Source organism: Bicyclus anynana, chromosome 22, assembly GCF_947172395.1.
Source record: "Bicyclus anynana chromosome 22, ilBicAnyn1.1, whole genome shotgun sequence".
NCBI classification, from domain to species: Eukaryota; Metazoa; Arthropoda; class Insecta; order Lepidoptera; family Nymphalidae; genus Bicyclus; species Bicyclus anynana.
The window spans coordinates 12,843,816-12,865,132 of record NC_069104.1 but is presented as its reverse complement, the minus strand read 5'-3'; the positions used below and the strand labels follow the sequence as shown (position 1 = coordinate 12,865,132).

General features: G+C 36.9%; 1 protein-coding gene across 1 annotated transcript in view; it reads right to left on the bottom strand.

Annotated features, from left to right (window-relative positions):
* The window catches only part of LOC112049667 (hemicentin-2-like), a 172,016-nt gene that overhangs the window by 31,339 nt on the left and 119,360 nt on the right, over nt 1–21,317 (bottom strand). Inside the window, exon 5 of the mRNA XM_024087653.2 lies at nt 15,695–15,805. Coding sequence (XP_023943421.1) covers nt 15,695–15,805 — 111 coding nt within the window. The remainder of the gene's footprint in view (nt 1–15,694; nt 15,806–21,317) is intronic.

Sequence of the window (21,317 nt, the reverse complement as noted above, 5' to 3'; positions counted from 1 at the left end):
CCAAAACAACTTCCCAACAGTGAAAGAATTTTTCAAATCGGTTCAGTAATTTCGGTGCCTATTCAATACAAACAAACATACAATTAAATCGTTCTTCTATATCTAATATTAGCAAAATAATGGATAATTGCAACTTAGATCAATAATTTAGTTTTTAATTTTTCCATTTTTTAGTGTAACTCATTGTAATTTTAACTTTATTATTACTATAACTTTATTATTTTAAGTTTTTCTCAGAATGACTGAATAAAATGAATTGATTTGAATAAATAGATTGATATCTACACCGAACCCCATATTGTAAAGGTATGAACAATTCATATCCATGTGTATTTCCATATCTCGCATCATCGGGGCTTGCATACATTTTTAATACTAGATATCCCGACAGGCAATATCGGCGGCGATTAATATTCGACCAGTTTTGCGTTACGTGGTTTTAATATTTCAGAGCTTTATTTATTTACATTTAGTTGTTAAATATTGCTATTTGTTCGTCGTGGGTTCATTCTAAAGTTGTAAACCACGGATTTGGGATTTAGAAAAGGTGATAATTGTAATATTTATACAAGCAAAGTGACTTTGACTTCGGAAATCGGGCTTAGAGTCCTTTTTCATGAAAGAAGTCCCGCGTAAATTTGACAACGCTTTACTCAGTAAGAGCACCTTTACTAAACGACAATGAGCGACATTAGGACTGGACTGGGGACTTCTTTCATGTTTACATATTATCAGCAGGCTAATTTAGTATCTTTGCCACATGCTAGGTTGCCATACACGAAATTGAGATTCTATGTAAAAATGTTATCCGTTGCTTACTGGTGGATATCTCACAGTATGTAGATGACATTTTGTCAATATATTTAATTTTTGTTTCAATATGTTGATAATAAACACTAAAATAGTGAATAGGCCAGCCAAGTCAAACAATAAGTTTCAAAACAGACTATCATACCCGCACATAACAGTCGCAAAAGAAAAAAACAATTAAAAGATAAGAAAGTGGTTTTACGTTAATCCAAAACTATTGTATAAAGAAAATTTTAACAAATACCTATATTTTTTAAGAAGAGGAAGATTTGTAATAAAAATATTTACTCAAGGAACCTAATCTCTAAAATAGAAGCCTCAATAGTTCAGTGGTAAATGTGCCAGACTCATCAACGAGAATTGGTGGTTCGATCCCCGCCCCGCACTATTGTCGTAACCCACACCTGAAACTGTCACACACAAACACTCTTTTCCGAGATATTGCAGGGGGGGCGGTATATTGTTTTTATTTAAAATATATGTATAATGCAAATATTATTTAAAAAAGAAAATTAAAATACCTCTCTCGAACCTAGGAATACCCGTATAACCTGCGATGAATAATTTAAAAAATGCAAAACGGAATTAAAACTGATAGCGAGTAACTGTTAAACTGTCTCCGGAACTCAAAAAAAGTGGAGTGACGTCGTGAATAAATAAGGAGGGGAAGGAATGAAATTGGAATTTAAAGTTCCCGGAGCGGCCATTTTGTGAATGATGCTGCATTCGCAGTTCACTAAAACTGATTAAAACACCAAGTGTCGGCCCAGGTACTCGTAGCTACAGTTCTTTGGCTGTTTATTCATGGGACGTGAACGTCGTTAAGCGGCTTTTCTATATTTGTTTGACTCAAACAATTAAATTTCCACGCACTTTCTGATATCTTACAATAAACTAGCCAAAACTGATGCCAAAAGGCATGAAGCCGATAGACGTCCATTGCTGGACATAGGCCTCTTGCATGGACCTCCAAGTCGCTTGATATCCTAGGTCCACCTAGTGGGGTGTCGACCAACACTGCGCTTTCCGGTGCGGGGTCGCCATTCCAGCACCTTGGGATCCCAACGTCCATCGGCTCTTCGAGCTATGTGGCCTGCCCACTGCCACTTCAGCTTCGCGACTCGCTGAGCTATGTCGGTCACGCTACACCAATTGCTAACATTATGCTCAAATCGTGTATTAAAGTCAAATTTTTGATGGCTGCTAAATATCAATTGGCTGTTTTGAACGCTGTGGATTGCCAGGAGACTCATAAGCAAAGACTCTTCTCTTCTGTCAAAACTTCTAAGCTTTGGTCATCGCCAGAAGGTTACTAGTATCTTGGTATTTTACAAAATATATTTCGAAAAGTGGAAGTATTTGAGTTCATACCACGGTCACCGTTTTGCCATCGCACTGCAAGACACCGGGTCTCCATCCCTATGTCATGGACATCCCTAGAACCCGTCAAAGCGATTTGCTTCATCGTTGTTTATACGCATGGCTACGGCTAGGGTATGGAACTCTCTCCCGAAGTCAGTATTTCCTAATTCTTACAACCTGGGCATCTTTAAGATATGAGAGTGAATGGGCATCTTCTAGGCAAGCCAAGGCAAGCTAGTTTTAAAGCCTCATCTACACTTACCATCAGATAAGATCGTGGTCAAGCGCGAGCGTATTCCATATTAAAAAATAACTTTTTTCGAAGTATTAAAAGCGATCAACTGCGTCATACATAATTTTTGCGTATCATTGTTTCAGGCGTACAGACCTGGCAGTATCACTTAACATCAAGTGACTCGCTTGTTTGTGTTTCCACCAATAAAGCAATAAAAAAAATCTGGTATCGGAGATATTCGCCACTATCATAGACAGACCGAAACACTCAACCATAAAAAAAACATATATTTTTTATTGAATTCGTATGAATTTCAATGACCCATTATTATCAATATCGTAATATGTTCACAGTAAACGATCCTTTATAGGGTTCCGTACAAAAGAAATAAACCCTTATAAGATCACTTCGTTATCTGTCTGTCTGACCCTTAAATAATTTTTCTCAGGAAAGCATAGAGCGTAGAGTAAAAAGTTGAAATTAATGCTAAATACTAAACTCCATGGTATTTTCCACAAATTAAATATAACATGTCTCAAACGGTGAAGGGAAACATCGTGAGGAAACCTGCATACCTGAAAATTTTCTTAATTATCTAGGTGTGTGAAATCTGCCAATTCGTATTGGACCAGCGTGGGTGACTGTTGGCCTAACCCCTCTTTACTTAGAGAAAACTCGTGTTTAACTCAAACTTGAGCTGATATGGGTTGTTAGGTCAAAAAAATCAAATCAAAATCAAAAATCATTTATTTCAAGTAGGCTCAGTTTACAAGCACTTTTGACACGTCAGTTGACTATTTGTAAAGATTCTACCACCGGTTCGGAAGGCAGGTTCTGCTGAGAAGAAACCGGCAAGAAACTCATCAGTTGCTCTTTTTAAAAAATCAATTACGTAGTACGGAACCCACAGTGGGTGAGGCCAACTCGCATTTATCCCGCTTTTTTACATGATGTTCAAAATCACCCGAACGGTGATCGTGTATTAATCGACTACGATATTGGCTTGTGACCGGATATGGATAGCTACTGTTAAAAATTTATGCTCATCCGGTACAAATTGGAAATGAAAATGGATGGGATGGACGCGAAAATTTTACATTTTCCCGGATTTTTTCAACGCAGATCCCTTTATATTTATGTTCTATTGTTATGAATATGGAATTATTTGAGTGACACGACAATGATTTATTTTATACTAGTGGGCTTTTTGCAATTGATTTAGATCCTTTATTAACCAAACCTTTGTGATTTTATGATTTTTTTTTCAATATTTGCCATATTGTTATCTTTTTTTTAATATTCCGGCAGTGTGGTGAAGTGGATAGTGACCCTGCTTCCTGCATCCATGGCCGTGAGGTTTTATTCCCACAAATGGAAAATATTCGTGTGATGAACATGTGTGTATTCTAACGTCTGGGTGTGATGTTAAAACAAGCTGCGCTTACATTGGACCTATATAGTCCAAGAATTTGAACCCACAATAAATAGAAATCCGATAATTTGTGATTATCGTAGGCTACATTTTATTCATTAGACGGGAACTGCGCGGGTAAAACTGCGTGGCGTCTACTAGTTAATAAATAAAACAATAAAAAAAGTTATTTATTGTAAAATAAAAGTTTTTCTGAGCGATCCTTTACAGTGAAAACATTGGAATAGTTGGCCAGTTGTTTCAGTCTCAAAGGTTATTAATTAACCATACGGAGGATAATTTAAACAAACACCCGACACAAAAGAGATGAAAATGAAAATCATTGTCCGACTGTTTCAGTTTCCACCGCTGGAGCGATTCTTTGTAATATTTTATGTATGTATGTTTTTGTGTAAATAACGTATGTCTGCTTTTAACTGCCTCGTGGTTGTGTGATTGGTATGGATTGAACCACATAACCACGTAGCATTGGTCATGTGGTTTCTGATCACGAAGTCCTGGATTCCAGTCTTGGGTCGGGCTATGGAATATTAAGAACTAGCGGACGCCCGCGACTTCGTCCGCGTTAAATTTAGTTTATCACCGATCTCTCGGGAACCATGGATTTTTCCGGGATGAAAAGTAGCCTATGTGTTAATCCAGAGTAAAATCTATTTCCATTCTAAATTTCAGCCAAATCGGTTCAGTCGTTGCGGCGTTAAAGAGTTACAAACATCCATACAGACTTTCGCGTTTATAATATTATTAGGATTAGTTAGTATAAAATAAATAGTGAATACGAAATCAACAAAAGCTATAAAAATTACTAACAATAGCTATAGTTACTCAAACTTAGTGAACTGGAATCGAACCCAGAACCGTGATTTTACAAATGCTGCTACTGGACTAAGAAAGCAGTTCAGATCTAATTCAAAGTGTATATTTTTCCACAATTTTCCTTACTTAAAATACTTGGGCGAAATGAATTTTATTTCAAAAGTGCTTTAAAACAATGTAATGTACTTTATTGCCCGTAACACTTTTCGCCCTCGTTTCGAAAAACAAAAGAGCTCACCTAAAAACGTGGGGAATAAAATAATTAGGTGCTATTATTTCGCAGATTATCCACAGTTCGCGGGATTATCCTAGTTGTATGGCTGAAAATTACTTAATATGTGTTTGTCTGTTGAATTAATTTCAATGTAGGGATGTGTATTTAATAATTGTGATGTAATTATAACATATAAACTTGAAGATAGAGCCAGCCTCAGCCAGACCTTCGCCGTTTTATAAAAGCCCAAAATTTGCCATAAAAGTTCATGCTTCCACCATATGTAAGTACCTCCTACCATAGGTAAGTACCTCCTACACAAAGTAAGTACCTGCTTCCATAGGTAAGTACCTCCTAAAATAGGTAAGTACCTCCTACCATAGTTAAAATAGCTCTTACCATAGGTAAGTACCTCCAATCATAAGTAAGTACCTTCTACCATATGTAAGTACCTCCTACCATAGTTAAGTACCTCTTACAATAGGTAAGTACTTCCTACAGTAGGTAAGTACCTCCAACAATAGATAAGTACCTCCTACCCTAAGTAAGTAGCTGCTACCATATGTAAGTACCTTCTACCCTAAGTAAGTACCTGCTACCATAGGTAAGTACCTCCTACCATAGGCAAGTACCTCCTACAATAGGTAAGTACCTCCTATCATAGGTAAGTACCTCCAACCATAGGTAAGTACCTCCGACCATAGGTAATTAGAGTTTGGACCATTGTTACTTTGGGAGGTACTTACTTTTATTGGCTACCGTATTTACCTATATAGTAGAACGTATTAATCAAATTTCAGCTTCCATAAAATGAGGGAATTCTGACTATTAAACATAAACAATAACCAAACGTTTCCCATTCAATCATAACAAGTTAGGATCACAAACAGAGCAGCATGTCACGACTAGTATCAACAGCTCTCAGATAAAAGAGGCTGAAATAATGAGAATAATGGAAATAAATAGCCGAGATGAGTTACATTTAAACCATTAAGGCGAGGCGCTCACTGTCGCGCTAATCCAGACAAACGATTGGTGCGCGGGCATGATATCAATGCCCCCTCCCCTTAACTCCTTGTTTTTGATTCTTGTGATTGATAGATTCCGCGACACTGCAAGACATGGGAATACTTTTCACAGCATTCATCGTTCATCGTTTTCATGTTTCCATTTGCTTTGACGTGAAAAAGAATACAATAATGGTATGCCCATGATGCTAAATGTGTTCTTACTCGAGCATCGCGGACCTATTAGATTTGTTAAATTAGATGAGAGGCAGAATACATGGATATATTGTGTGTCATCACCATCATCTTTATCAACCCATATTCGACTCGCTACCGAGCTCGAGTCTCCTCTCAGAATGAGAGGGGTTAGGCCAATAGTCCACCACGCTGGCCCAATGCGGATTGATACACGCTGACAATTAAGAAAATTCTCTGATATGTAGGTTTCCTTACGACGATTTTTCTTCACCGTTTATTACATTTATTTTTTTAAAATGCACACAACTGCAAAGTTGGAGGTGCATGCCCCGGACCGGATTCGACCCCACACCCTCCGGAATCGGAGGCAGAGGTCATATCCACTGGGCTATCACGGTTCTAAAATGTGTACAACTTTACTATTGCCATTTTTCTGGTTTTTTAGTTCACATTTCCCTTAAATGGATGTTAAAAAAATTCCTCGGTTGAAGATAAAGTTCTTACTACTTAATAAAATGCCAATATGGCAACACGATGCGTTCAATGGCGAATGTGAAAACTCGGCTGAATAAGTAAGGAAACTTTAAGAATAGTAACTTTTATAGAAATCCAAGTTCTACAAAGTTTGACATTTTCCGCGTTTCGCTCTTTATGTTCTTAGAAATTGGATATAGTAACTTTACAGTACGGAAGTTAATACTTTTTGTATACAAATCTATTAATATAAAAGTATACATGATTTTCCCGCGGCTTCACTCGTTATATGTTTTTTTTAAATTATTCTTTAAGTTAGGAGGAGGATGAAATCCACACTCCTTTTGGTTTCTACACGACATCTTACCGGAACGCTAAATCGCTTGGCGGTACGTCTTTGTCGGTAGGGTGGTAACTAGCCACGGCCGAAGCCTCTCACCAGCCAGACCTGGACTAATTAAGAAAACCTCAATCGGCTCATCCGGGAATCGAACCCAGAACCTGCGTCTTGTAAATCCACCGCGCACACCACTGCGCCACGGAGGCCGTCAAACTTGAACCGGGATTTGAACCCTGGACCTTATTGTCCGTAGTTGAACCAGCTAATTACGGGATAAATGAGGCAGTTTTTATTAAAGCTATAAATGGTATCTAACACGCCCAATCTGTAGCAGGAACGTGGAAAGCAGTAAAATAAAAACAAAATCCATAAAATATAGCAAAAACTTTCTAACATATTTAACTATTTAACCAATAGATAATGCTTACACCCGGGAAGGTGTTATCAAATAGAAATAAGCCTGGAATTTCTGTGTCCGGATTAACTGGATATTTACGATGTGGAGCTACAATTTATACGGCTACCGGGTTTGTAGTTCCGATACTAGGGGAACGGGGGAGGGAAAAACTTTCTCGCACGGAAAATTTCTATTACAGTTTACAAAGTATTGATTAAAATGTATTGACAGGAAAAAAGTTTTGTGCATACTGTATATTGACTGCTTCGTTGGTGCAATGGTTCATTCGTCAACCCATATTCGGCTCACTGCTGAGCTCCAGTCTCCTCTCAGAATGAGAGGGGTTAAGGCCAATAGTCCACCACGCTGGCCCAATGCGGATTGGCAGACTTCACACACGCAGAGAATTAAGATAATTCTCTGGTATGCAGGTTTCCTCACGATGTTTTTCCTTCCCCGATTTAGACACGTGATATTTAATTTCTTAAAATGCACACAACTGAAAAGTTGGAGGTGCATGCCCCGGAGCGGATTCGAACCCACACTCTCCGGAATCGGAGGCAGAGGCTATCCACTATCCTCCTTATTTTATCACAGCTCTCAATAGTTCATGTAATCCATCAACTCCTGAGTCTAATTTTTTTTTTTTTTGAAAAATCCTCATGAACTTTTCTATGTATAGAACTATGAACAATTGAACTCCAGGCTGTCGAACCAGTTAAAAAGTTCAAGATTCCAACCTCCCATACCTAGGAGAGCATAGTAGGTAAATCTTATACTTCGATCACACTCGTTATTACCTAAGCTAATTACCCTCGTCGATACGCACACAAGCGCACTTATCGATAGCGATGCGTCAGTACACACTATCTATGTGTTATAACTGTATGGGTAATAATGATTTTTTTTTCATCAATGTTATGGTAGTCTTTGACTGCGATCTCATTCGATGTCAAGTGACGATGCAATCTACGATGGTAGCGGGCATACTTGAAAAAGGCCTAAGTTTCCATCTATACTTCTGACAGTTTATACGCAGCATCAAAACTCCTAAATCTTTAAGTAATTTGTCAGTGATAAATAGACACAGCTGAAGCAGACAAGAGACAATTTGGAAAATAACAATTATAGTTCTTGGGAAATTATTATTGTACATCACAAAGGCTCACAGAAAAAACTAAATTGAAAATTAAAAAAAAAAATGTGTTCTTTTTTTCAAAACATAAAATCATCGAACTCAAGACCTCTGTTAACCTCTCTCTCTAAATCTCACCTGATGGTAAGTGATGATGCAGTCTAAGATGGAAGCGGGCTAACTTGTTAGGAGGAGGATGAAAATCCACACCCCTTTCGGTTTCTACACGGCATCGTACCGGAACGCTAAATCGCTTGGCGGTACGTCTTTGCCGGTAGGGTAGTAAATAGCCACGGCCGAAGCCTCCCACCAGCCACCACAGTATTCTCAACTGCGGCAAAGATAGAAAACGCTAATGAAAATGCTAATGATGATGAGTAGTTATTAGAAAAACTACACAACGTTGTAGTCGCGGACGAGTAAGCCGCAAATCTCGCCTATTCGCAGATTATCCGGATATTTACGAGCGCTCGTTAAAATTTACACCCGAGTGAGGAACGAGGCGCTTTATACCCAAACATGTATAGTAAATTAACATTTTTGTCACACACGGTTTTATTATTCAAATCTAAATTATCTCAGCAACGTATTATATTTTTTACCGATTTAAAAAAGAAGCGATTTAATATTGTAAGGATTTTTGTTCGTTAGTTCACATCGGTTGAGGTGTGTGATGTAATTGTAAGTATGTATGTTTGTCAGCGCATATCTCGAAATTTTATAGATAAGTCTGATTACAAATCTTTTTCTAGAGGACTATAGGGGAAATCCTATCACTTACTTGCAAATTTTTTTAACGTAAAATGGATTCGACGTCAAAGACGTATTTCATTTAGGTATTTTGATTTAACACAAGATCACTATATCGATTTTGGAAATGAAATGGGACCAATTTGGAAATATTATACCTATCCTTTCAAACAAAAAAGATTTTTTCTAAATTGGTTATTATATGACGAAGTTATGAGGTAACAAACATTTAAAAAAAACACACGCATTGAATCGAGAACCTCCTCCTTTTCCTTTTTGAAGTCGGTTAAAAATTAAATTACTAGAACTTTTGTATAATAAATGTAGCTAAATAGATTTGGGAGGTAGCAGAAAACAAAGATGGGCCTTAGTTTTCATAATCACCGTAAATACGGAAGTAACGATATCGTCATTTCTAAACTAAATGAATAATGAATTGTTTTCCTATCCAACTTACTTCTGAGCACTAATCTCCTCTCAGAATGAGAGGGGTTAGGCCAATAGTCTACCACCAATGCGGATTGGCAGACACACGTAGAGAATTAAGCTAAATTCTCTGGTATGCAGGTTTCCTCACGATGTTTTTCCTTCACCGTTTGAGACGCGCGATATTTAATTTCTTAAAATGCATATAACTGAAAAGATCATGTTTTCCTATGATTGTCGTAAAAATTGTTCGTACAAATATTCTCATTCTGTGATAGTTTATTCCAAGATGGCCGCCGCGAGAGATTTCAATTCAGAATTCATAGCTCTTCATTTATTCACGAAGTCAGATCACTGTTCGAGTTGCGGAGACAGTTCAACATTCAGCTCGGCTTGATTGTTTTAATGCGGATTTCCGCATTACGTCACGTTTATACAATTAATCATTTAGTTTTGTTTAGATGGTGATCAGAAAGAAACTTTCCGAGTTTGTTTTGAGCTTTTCTGAGACTAGGCGTGCTTGGAACCAAACGTGCTTTCAGTGACAGCATTTGGACATCAAGACAACTATGACTCGAATTAAATCCTAAGGAGAGTACTTTGAAGGGGCGATTTATTTAGATGATAAAATTATAATTTGAAACTAAACTCTCAATACTCGTAGATAGAGATAGTATAAAATCGCTCTCTTTTTCGTTGCGACGTGACGAAAGGTGTAGACAAATCATTTTATTCGTGGAGAAACGCCTACTGACTGCTATTGTGAACTTGTTGGAATAGAGAAAAACCATACCCATAATATTCCACTCCGTGAATAGGACTCGAACCCAGGACCTCATCCTTAGTCAAACAACTACTGAACTGACATTGCTTTCATCATCATCATTATAAATAACCCATATTTAGCTCACTGTTGAGAAATAGTCTCCTTTCAGAGAGAGAGGTTAGGCTAATAGTCCACCACGCTAGCCCAATGCAGATTGTCAGACTTCACACACGTAGAGAGAGAATTAAGAAAATTCACAGGTATGCAGGTCTCACGATATTTTTTCTTCACCTTTTATGTGATATTCACGAAATTTTGACGGCCTCCGTGACGCAGTGGTATGCACAGTGGACTTACAAGACGGAGGTCCTGGGTTCGATCCCCGGCTGGGCTAATTGAGGTTTTCTTAATTTGTCCAGGTCTGGCTGGTGGGAGGCTTCGGCCGTGGCTAGTTACCACCCTACCGACAAAAACGTACCGCCAAGCGATTTAGCGTTCCGGTACGATGTCGTGTAGAAACCGAAAGGAGTGTGGATTTTCATCCTCCTCTTAACAAGTTAGCCCGCTTTCATCTTAGACTGCATCATCACTTACCATCAGGTGAAATTGTAGTCAAGGGCCAACTTGTACAGAATAAAAAAAAAATTAACATCGAACCTACGCCCTCTAAGTCGAAGGCAAAGGTCACATCCACTCGACTATCTCGGACATAGCTTTAATGAGCACATTTTCTTATAGAAGCAAGCCTGTAATAAACTCAGCCATTATTGCTTAACGAACTGCGCATTACGATGTAGTTAATTCCAAAAATGGCCGCTCTAAAAGAATCTCAATCCAGCTTTCATTCCGTTGCGCTTTATTTAATCAGCGTGTCAAGTCTTGCTCTGCGAGATTGCTTCGAGCGCTGAGTTTGCATTAAATTAGTCTCCACACTGTACCTATGTAGGTACAACACTGTATTCGAAAAGACTTGACTTGACTAACGAAAATATAGTGACTCTAATAATGGACTAAGAATTTGTTGGCCACTGGGTATACCACCACCTTTTAGAAAACCATCATGATACTTGTATATATCCATCTTATGGGCGTAAATAATGTAACGTCGGTCATCATCATCATCATCATCATCATCATATATCAGTCATCCACTCCAGGATATAAGCCTTAGGGACTTCCGAACATTATGATTCTTAGCCGCTTACATACAGCGAATCCCTTGAACTCGCTTGCAGTCATGCCACCTAGTACTCACACTGTGCTTTCTAGTGCGGCGTTGCCATTCCAGCACCTTGGGACCCCAAAGTCCATCGGCTCTTTGAACTATGTGCCCCGCCCATTGCACCTTCAGCTTCGCGACTCGTTGAGCTATCTGGGCGACTTTGATTTTTCTGCGAACCTCCTCATTTCTGATTCGATCACGCAGATATACTCCTAGCATAGCACCTACCTCAGTAAATGGTACGAATTGAGTAAATGCAAACGAATTGAATTGTCACCCGCACCATCCTACATGAAACGAACTGTAGTAATTGTGACCAGTTAGCAATAAGTAAATTGTGAATACGATATCACGTGACTTAAAAATTACTATTAATAGTTGGTAAATTTCGTGTATATCCACTAAAGTTGCTCAAAGTTAATGAATAGGCCCAGTTGGTATCGTGATTTTTGCTAACAATGGGCTTGTTAATGATTTGATGTTAACCTTAATTTAATAGGTAGGTAACATATATGTCAAAGTTAGTGAAAGACCGGCTAGTTCTGTATTGGCCCTTCAAATGATGACATGCGGAACATCCTCATCATTATCAACCCATATTCGGCTCACTGCTGAGCTCGAGTTTCCTCTCAAAATGAGAGGGTTAAGCCAATAATAATTCACCACGCTGGCCCAATGCGGTTAGACAGACTTCACACACGCAGAGAATTAAGAAAATTCTCTGGTATGCAGGTTTCCTCGCTAAGTTTTTAATTCACCGTTTGAGGCACGTGATATTTAATTTCTTAAAATGCACACAACTGAAAAGTTGAAGGTGCATGGCCCGGACCGGATTCGAACCCACTCCCTCCAGAAGTGGAGGCAGAGGTCATATCCACAGGGCTATTACGGCTCGAACATCCTCATGGTGGATCTAAATTGAGCCTCAGTAGCTCAACGATAAGAGCGGTTGGAATCATCATAGAGTGGTGGTTCGATCCCGCCCCGTTGGTCTATTATGGTACGTACTCCTAATACAGTCTTTCCCGAATAGTGGGCGGGGAATGGAAACACTAGCCGTATTAAAAAAAAAATATGGCAAGTGTTCTTTAAAAAAAATATTCCAATGCTGATTATACCACTGTGTAAAACTCCGTCAGTGGTAGTTACATCAAAATGAAAAATCCGCCGCCGCCATTCGCGAAACGTTATTTATTGTAAGGGGCGTTATTTGTAACGCTAATAGTTCGTGTAGTTTCGATCCCACCTATTTTTGCTTTACGCGTGTATAGGGTTGCCACCTATGCACGAGAAAAGAAAAAAGTTAAAAAAAAATAATTGTGTACCTGTGTGATTTTAGTAAAAAGTATAAATGAAACGTTGTCATAATTTTTTGTCTAACCCGCATTTTAAAACATTCATTCCATTATCCAAAGGTTGTTTGGCAAAATTTGCTAAAACAATAACTGCCTTTGCGCAGTGTATACTACGTGTATAAGGTTGCCACCTATGCACGAGAAAAGAAAAAAATAAAAAAAAAAATTGTGTACCGATGATGATTTGCACCGATTTTAGTAAAAAGTATAAATGAAACGTTGTCATAATTTTTTGTCTACCCCGCATTTTAAAACATTCATTCCTTCATCCAAAGGTTGTCTGGCAAAATTTGCTGAAAGCAACCACCGCCTTTGCATATTTATGTATTTTATGTTCTCTTTTCTTTGTATTTTTTTTGTGCAATAAGCTTTACATAAATAAATAAATATATTTGCATTTTAGTGTTTATGGTACAGTTCTACTTTTATTCCTATCGGTTTTTTAATTCTCTTTCACGGTTTTTTGTATTTGATATAAGTCTAGGTTAAAGTGTTGGTTTTACGACACGAACTCTACTCGATTATTATAATAATTTAGTTCAAGGATAATTTAAAAATTTTCAGAAATAGGTAAATAACTAAATAGTATCAAAAATAGTCTACTAGCCTGGAATCGGTCTTTAAAGTCTGAAACTCGACTGGAAACCTTTTTGATAATCGTGGCCAAGTGAAAACAAGGTAAAATTCCTGTCGGTTCTAAAATTTTTAACATTTTGTATATATTTATATAAAAAATTAAAACCCTCTCTGTATTTGAACTACCCGGATGACTGAGTGCCAACCCTACAGCAACCCTTTGTACGGCTGTGACGTGACGGATGGCTGGCCGCTCGGATATATCTTTGACGTCAAAACGGAACTTGTTGTGAAATACTTTATGCGGAAAACTGAGACGATACTTACTTACTGATCTGTTTTTAAGTATAGCTCTATTTTAGCACCTACTGCTTTAAATATACGGTCTATTTTCGAAAGGTATTTTTTTCTTGCCTTTGACCTCATTTTCACTTTTTCACAAAAGGTTAATACGATGGTTGAAATTAAATTGCAATTTTTTGTAAAGAATTAAATAAATCAAATAGTAATAATAAAATGAAAACACAAAAAAAAATTAAGTAGGCATGGTTTTAAAACATATTTAAATAGTAATATTCATTTGCTTCTAACGACTCCACTATTTAAGTTTATTCGCCAAGGCCACAGGCCATAGGCCAAAAAAAAAGCTGACCTGAACCTTCCTTACGTTATATATATTTTTTTTAACTTAACCGTCTGTATAACTGTCTTCTATAAATTATAGCTTCGTACATCGAGTTTAGGTTGGCGTGGCAAAAAAATGGGTGTTCCACGAAATTATCTGATTTCAAAGTGGTATTTATCTCTCTTTATTATACTTACTAACAGATGTACAAATATTAAAATAATTAAAAGTAAATAATACAATGTATTACGGGTACAATGATTAAATTTAAATCTATTTAAAGGTAAACATGCATGCAAGTTTTCATACTGAATGGGGAGTTTCTTAAAAACAATTCTCGTAACTATGGCTTGATTTATTTCTTGTGGCCTTAAGTGAGTAGATGTCAAAAAATGATGAATAATCACTTTTTTGGTTCCCCATTAGGTTTTATTGGATTGAAGTATGCCGTTATTGAGATGGCTTAAACACTAAAATAGATTTTTCACTACTCTTGCTCAAAAACATTGTCATATTACCACTCCACGGCGGGGCTAAACAAGCATATTAGCCTCTAGGGGCTAAAGTAATTTTGTTTTTTTAATTATTGTCTGTTACGAGTACTAGTCAAGTACTAGCCTACTTTATAACGAAGGAGGTTTTATTCGTAAATAGAATCATCCGGTATGGCCCTTCTTCTTCTTCTTTTGGTTATATGGCTCCGCGCGTCGAGCGATTGAGCCAGAGGTAAGGTCCTGACTGTTTGATAAAAATAAAACTTGGAATTGGAATAAATTGCTGCGTTCTTGTCTGTGGAATGCGGTTATTTTTTTTTATTTGATTTTTATTTTTAGAGCGAGATTTGAAGACAAGGGTGTACGGTGTAATACCTTTTCCTTCTCTTCATGGGAAAAAATATATTAATAAAGACAATAAAATTAAAGAGCGAGAATTTAAAAACAATTATTGTCTAATCTAATCTAAATCTAATTACTTGATATTTTTAAATAAATTCATTGTGAATTTGTGACCGTAATTTACATGTTTCGAAACATTAATTGTTATGTCTTCATCTAGTGAGAATGGTGACCCTAATTTGGAGATGGGTTAAAAAAGACTTAAAAATTAAACTCCTACTTACGAAAAATTTAATAAGTGGAGAAAAGAACAACAAGTGCATTCTTACTTACAACTTACGCATGGTGTTTTTAAACAATTATCTAACATGTTTACCCCTCATACTCATTATTCAACTTCACTGTAGTCGAAAATTAAAAAAAAGCATCTCCCCGAAACATCCAAAGTTGTAGCATTTTGTACCTACATTTTAATTTTCAAATAAAATAAAACATTGAATACTGTACCGAGTTATTTTATTTTCTCGCAATCGTAGTGAAAAGTATTGTGTAACACGCGGGGCTAAACCCATTATAAACTCGGTTTCTATTTAGGCGGCCCTCGCCTTCGTCTCGGGCTCTAAAAATACCTCGTATATAATGGGTCTTTTTAGCCCCTTGTATAACAATCTACTATAACACAAAGTGGTATCCGCTACTCGGTTACATGACCACTGACCTCCTCGCAGTTCGCAGAGCAGAGTGAAGTTCCCTCCCTCCTCCAGAGGTCCCACCACTCCGGCGACGTCGCGCCCCGCCTCGTCGTACAGCAGCAGTTGGTGAGGAGGTACTGTGGAACAGAACAGGATGTTACGAACAAAATACACGGATTTTATTTATTTTTCTTATTCTTCACAAGTTAGCCCTTGATTATAATCTCACCTGATGGTGGTCACCTTATGGTGGATGGTGGATGGTCATAGTGATGATGCAATCTAAGATGGAAGCGGACTAACTTGTTAGGAGGAGGATAAAAATACACACCCCTTTCGGTTTCTACACGACATCGTACCGGAACGCTAAATCCCTTGCGCGTACGCGATACGTCTTTGTCGGTAGGGTGGTAACTAGCCACGGCCGAAGCCTCCCACCAGCCAGATCTGGACTAATTAAGAAAACCTCAATCGGCCCAGCCGGGGATCGAACCCAGGACTTCCATCATGTAAATCCACCGCGCATAGCACTGCGCTACAGAAGCCGTCAAAACTAAATTAAAATTACACTAATAACTAATGTCGTAATGGTTATGTTAGTTACGTATAACTGCAAAACTTAAAAAAAGTTTCATTTATGGTTAATACATATGGATACATAACGCGTCGCGTTAACGTAAACTCAAATTACTAAGAAATTGAAACAGCGCCATCTAGTGGCACTACATCATAACTGTTTCAATTCCATATAAATTCGCGTTTACGTTAACGCGATAACAACAGTATGAAAATATTGAAAACTCCCCCTAGGCACACAGGTCTGATGCGACATATCAGAAGCCATCACGACATGTCCCATGGAGACAGAAAAACCTAAATCTGTATGATATTCTTCCCTATGTATCTATGGCTATGGATACATAGGCCTAGCACCGCCTTCAAACTCTTCATCAGTTAATACATAGTATGATATAGTATAGAACTTAAAATGATATTATTTTTCGCTTTTTAGTTTAGTCAGTATATTTTATGTTTTTGAAGTCGGTTGAACTTTTTCATTACTTTTTTTACCCGACTGCAAGAAGGGTTATGTTTTTCGCGCGTATCTTGTATGTATGTATGTATGTAATATTCTTTATTACCTCATATCTTCCAAACCGCTGGACGGATTTTCGTAATTAAGGTATCGTTAGATTTGTCTTAATAACCCAAGTGTTCTTAGATAGGTGAAATTTATTATATTAAACTAGACGACTGTGAGACGTATACAAGTGGAGGTGAAAAAAAAAAATTTTTTTGAATATTGCAACATAGGTATCAAATTCAAGGGCTTTTTGAGAGGATTTCAAAATGGTATATGATGACCATATTAAAAAAAAAACTACAATTAGAAAAACGTTATTTATTAATTGTCTAACAAAATACGCGAGGCGGATGACTGTGAGTGCGAGGTTTATGAAGTGAAGTTTTAGAACACCTAAAATAGAATAAATTTTATATTGATTACAAAAATCGGACAAGTGCGAGTCGGATTCGCCCACCGAGGGTTCCGTAGATTTTTTTTAAATATTAACTTAACCTCAGTTGGACGTATACATTATCGTACTTTGTAAAATGTAACAAACGTAACAAATAAATCTGAAATTCACCATCTATCTTAACTAAAAAGTGTGAAGTAAATAAATTAATTAAACAAATAAAAAAACCCGACTGCATAAATTATACAAAAACTGAAAAGAAAAGAAACAAGCTCACCCCAGAGGTGTAGAAAGCAATTAGAAAACATTATATAATGATTTATTTATTTTGCTATCATCCGCGAAAATTCGGCGAACCCATGCGACAACGTCACCCAGGTCCGACAAAATACTCTCTACGTACGTTTCACCCCGAAACCGGAGCGTCCTCAGGAGATGTTGACTCTACAACGTGCAATTGCAAAGTGTCGTTTTCGACCTTTGCTTCGTCTTTTATAGACCAAAAAGTAGGTGGGGCAAGAGGTGGGCGTTGCCAAGATACTCATAATATAAGCGATTTATCTCGCATCGCATTCAAACATTTTTATTAGTGGTGACTTCGATAACTCTATTTGTTCATTTAATAAGGTAATTCCTGACTTATTATGTTTTATTATTTCTAATTGTTCCAAAACGCATAGTCGTAGGCCTTTATTGCAAGTGTGTAAAATGTCATACATATGATTATCTGCCAGCTTATGGCCAGTATCTAGGAGATGCTTTGCAAAGTGCGACCTTTGTGGACGGCCATTTCGAACAGCGGATATGTGTTCCTTGTAACGTGTATCAAAATTCCGACCGGTTTGACCAATATATGTTGCATTACATTCAGAACATTGCAATTTATATACTCCCGATTTATGTTGCTTTTCTAGTTTATCTTTACCATTGCAAATATTTTTAAGAGAGTTATTTGTTCTGAAAGCCACATTTATATCATGCTTTCTAAGTGTTTTTGCAATACGTTCCGACACTGGACCAAAGTATGTTAGACTAGCTTTAAATTTTTTAGGTTTTTCTAATGGAATTCCATAAAGTTCTTTTCTAATCAACACCAATTGTTTCTTATTGATTATTCTATTCACAATATTCGGGTTGTATCCATTCGAAATGGCCATGCGATATATTATATTTAATTCCTTGTTATACTGATCCCTAGTTAGAGGAATGGACATCAGTCTATGAACATAACTATGGAAAGCTGCTAATTTATGTTGCCATGGATGACAAGATGAAGCTGGTATGGTTATATCTGTATAAGTTGGCTTACGATAAATCCCAAAGTGATGTCTATTATTAACTCTAGTGATTGTTACATCAAGGAAATTTAAAGAATTATTCTGTTCTATTTCTAATTTAAATTTAATTTTTGGGTGCAAATTATGCGATACTATCGATATGTAGACGATATAATTATATGCTGGACTGGAACGGACAGACAATTGGATGTCTTTGTAGATAAATTAAACAATTTGCACCCAAAAATTAAATTTAAATTAGAAATAGAACAGAATAATTCTTTAAATTTCCTTGATGTAACAATCACTAGAGTTAATAATAGACATCACTTTGGGATTTATCGTAAGCCAACTTATACAGATATAACCATACCAGCTTCATCTTGTCATCCATGGCAACATAAATTAGCAGCTTTCCATAGTTATGTTCATAGACTGATGTCCATTCCTCTAACTAGGGATCAGTATAACAAGGAATTAAATATAATATATCGCATGGCCATTTCGAATGGATACAACCCGAATATTGTGAATAGAATAATCAATAAGAAACAATTGGTGTTGATTAGAAAAGAACTTTATGGAATTCCATTAGAAAAACCTAAAAAATTTAAAGCTAGTCTAACATACTTTGGTCCAGTGTCGGAACGTATTGCAAAAACACTTAGAAAGCATGATATAAATGTGGCTTTCAGAACAAATAACTCTCTTAAAAATATTTGCAATGGTAAAGATAAACTAGAAAAGCAACATAAATCGGGAGTATATAAATTGCAATGTTCTGAATGTAATGCAACATATATTGGTCAAACCGGTCGGAATTTTGATACACGTTACAAGGAACACATATCCGCTGTTCGAAATGACCGTCCACAAAGGTCGCACTTTGCAAAGCATCTCCTAGATACTGGCCATAAGCTGGCAGATAATCATATGTATGACATTTTACACACTTGCAATAAAGGCCTACGACTATGCGTTTTGGAACAATTAGAAATAATAAAACATAATAAGTCAGGAATTACCTTATTAAATGAACAAATAGAGTTATCGAAGTCACCACTAATAAAAATGTTTGAATGCGATGCGAGATAAATCGCTTATATTATGAGTATCTTGGCAACGCCCACCTCTTGCCCCACCTACTTTTTGGTCTATAAAAGACGAAGCAAAGGTCGAAAACGACACTTTGCAATTGCACGTTGTAGAGTCAACATCTCCTGAGGATGCTCCGGTTTCGGGGTGAAACGTACGTAGAGAGTATTTTGTCGGACCTGGGTGACGTTGTCGCATGGGTTCGCCGAATTTTCGCGGATGATAGCAAAATAAATAAATCATTATATAATCATGATGAACTTCCGCAAAGTAACGCCTGCTTCTATCCAATAATTAGAAAACAGTCGGGACCTTTCTATTGAATAGAATGATTTTCGTCTACATTTTTTTATAGGTTCCGACTGTTTTCTAATAGCTTTCTACACCTCTGGGTTGAGCTTGTTTCTTTTCCTTTCAGTTTTTGTATAATTTATGCAGTCGGGTTTTTTTATTTGTTTAATTAATTAATTTATTTATAGATACATTTGACGCCTAATTATTTTCGAGGAGATCGTATTTTGTTAGAGAATAATAAAATACAAAACAAATAATTACAAAAATCACATTTTATTATGAAGTTGAACTATCTTGGATTACAAAAGTCAAATTAGGAGTGATTTTGATTGAAATATGATTCAAGCATCTCGTCGCGAAAATCGGGTGATCGTTCCTTGTGATAGGCTCCGGCTGATCCAGCGTGTCTTTCTATTAATATAGTATCTGGAAATCCATAACCCACTGGGGGGGCTTTATTGCTAAACCATTCCCTGGGCGCCGCGTAGACTGCGCACGCGCACGCGGTCAGAGTGACGCAGAGCAACAGCTGGGAACAACAACAATATCAACTAAGCAGTCATATACACCATTGTCTAAAGGCTATAGCAACTATCATTGTTTTGATAGTTGTTTCAGTCAATAGTCTTACAGCGAAAAGCTTCGACCAACACTTTCACATAACTGTAATTGAATCAAGAGTCGGATACAGAAGGCAGTGACTCTTGAGACGGCGCGTATTGTGAGGAGGTTCCTCCCTCTGGAGCCTTGATCACCGGTTGTTTGACACTCAAATGTCCCGCACCGGGAGAGTTTAATTGTTTTATTTTAACAGAGTTTTGTATTATATTTGTATTTTATAAACATTGATAAACATAAAAAATGGACAAATAAATAAATATAGTAATAATTATGACGAACCATTTATTTACTAAAAGTAAATAAACTAAACTAAGTTGGATAAAATTAAGAAAGAAGAACGAAAGAAAGGAAATAAGTTTATCCAATTTTTTAGTGTCACAAAGAGTACATCCTATCTTAGATATTATATGACTGTCTGTGACACCAAACAGAAAGGGTTTACAGCTCAGCACAGAAAAACTAGACAATAATAATATTTACTCACGATTTTCATTGTGGCAGAGAGAAGTCAGTTAACGACATTTTGCGCAACGTTTATTTATACGATCATTAATTATTATGATATCGATGTTAATATGATTTCATTTACCTTATTCTGATTTTAATTGGTTTTTAAATATTAATCATTTAAAAATCATTAACAGTGGACTTCATAGACGTTGTGGGGGATCGTTTAGTTCCGAATTCTCAGATGCATAGAGTTTAAATTCAGCACTCAGCATGTGAACGATCCCCTGGGGGCGCCCCCATGACGTCTATGAATTCCACTGTAAGTGTATGACGGCCTCTAACGCAGTTAGTAGTAAGATTCTTAAGATGTCGGTCGAAGCTTTTTGCTATAAGACCATACTGAAAATCGGAACACTAATAAATGTAATCTCTAA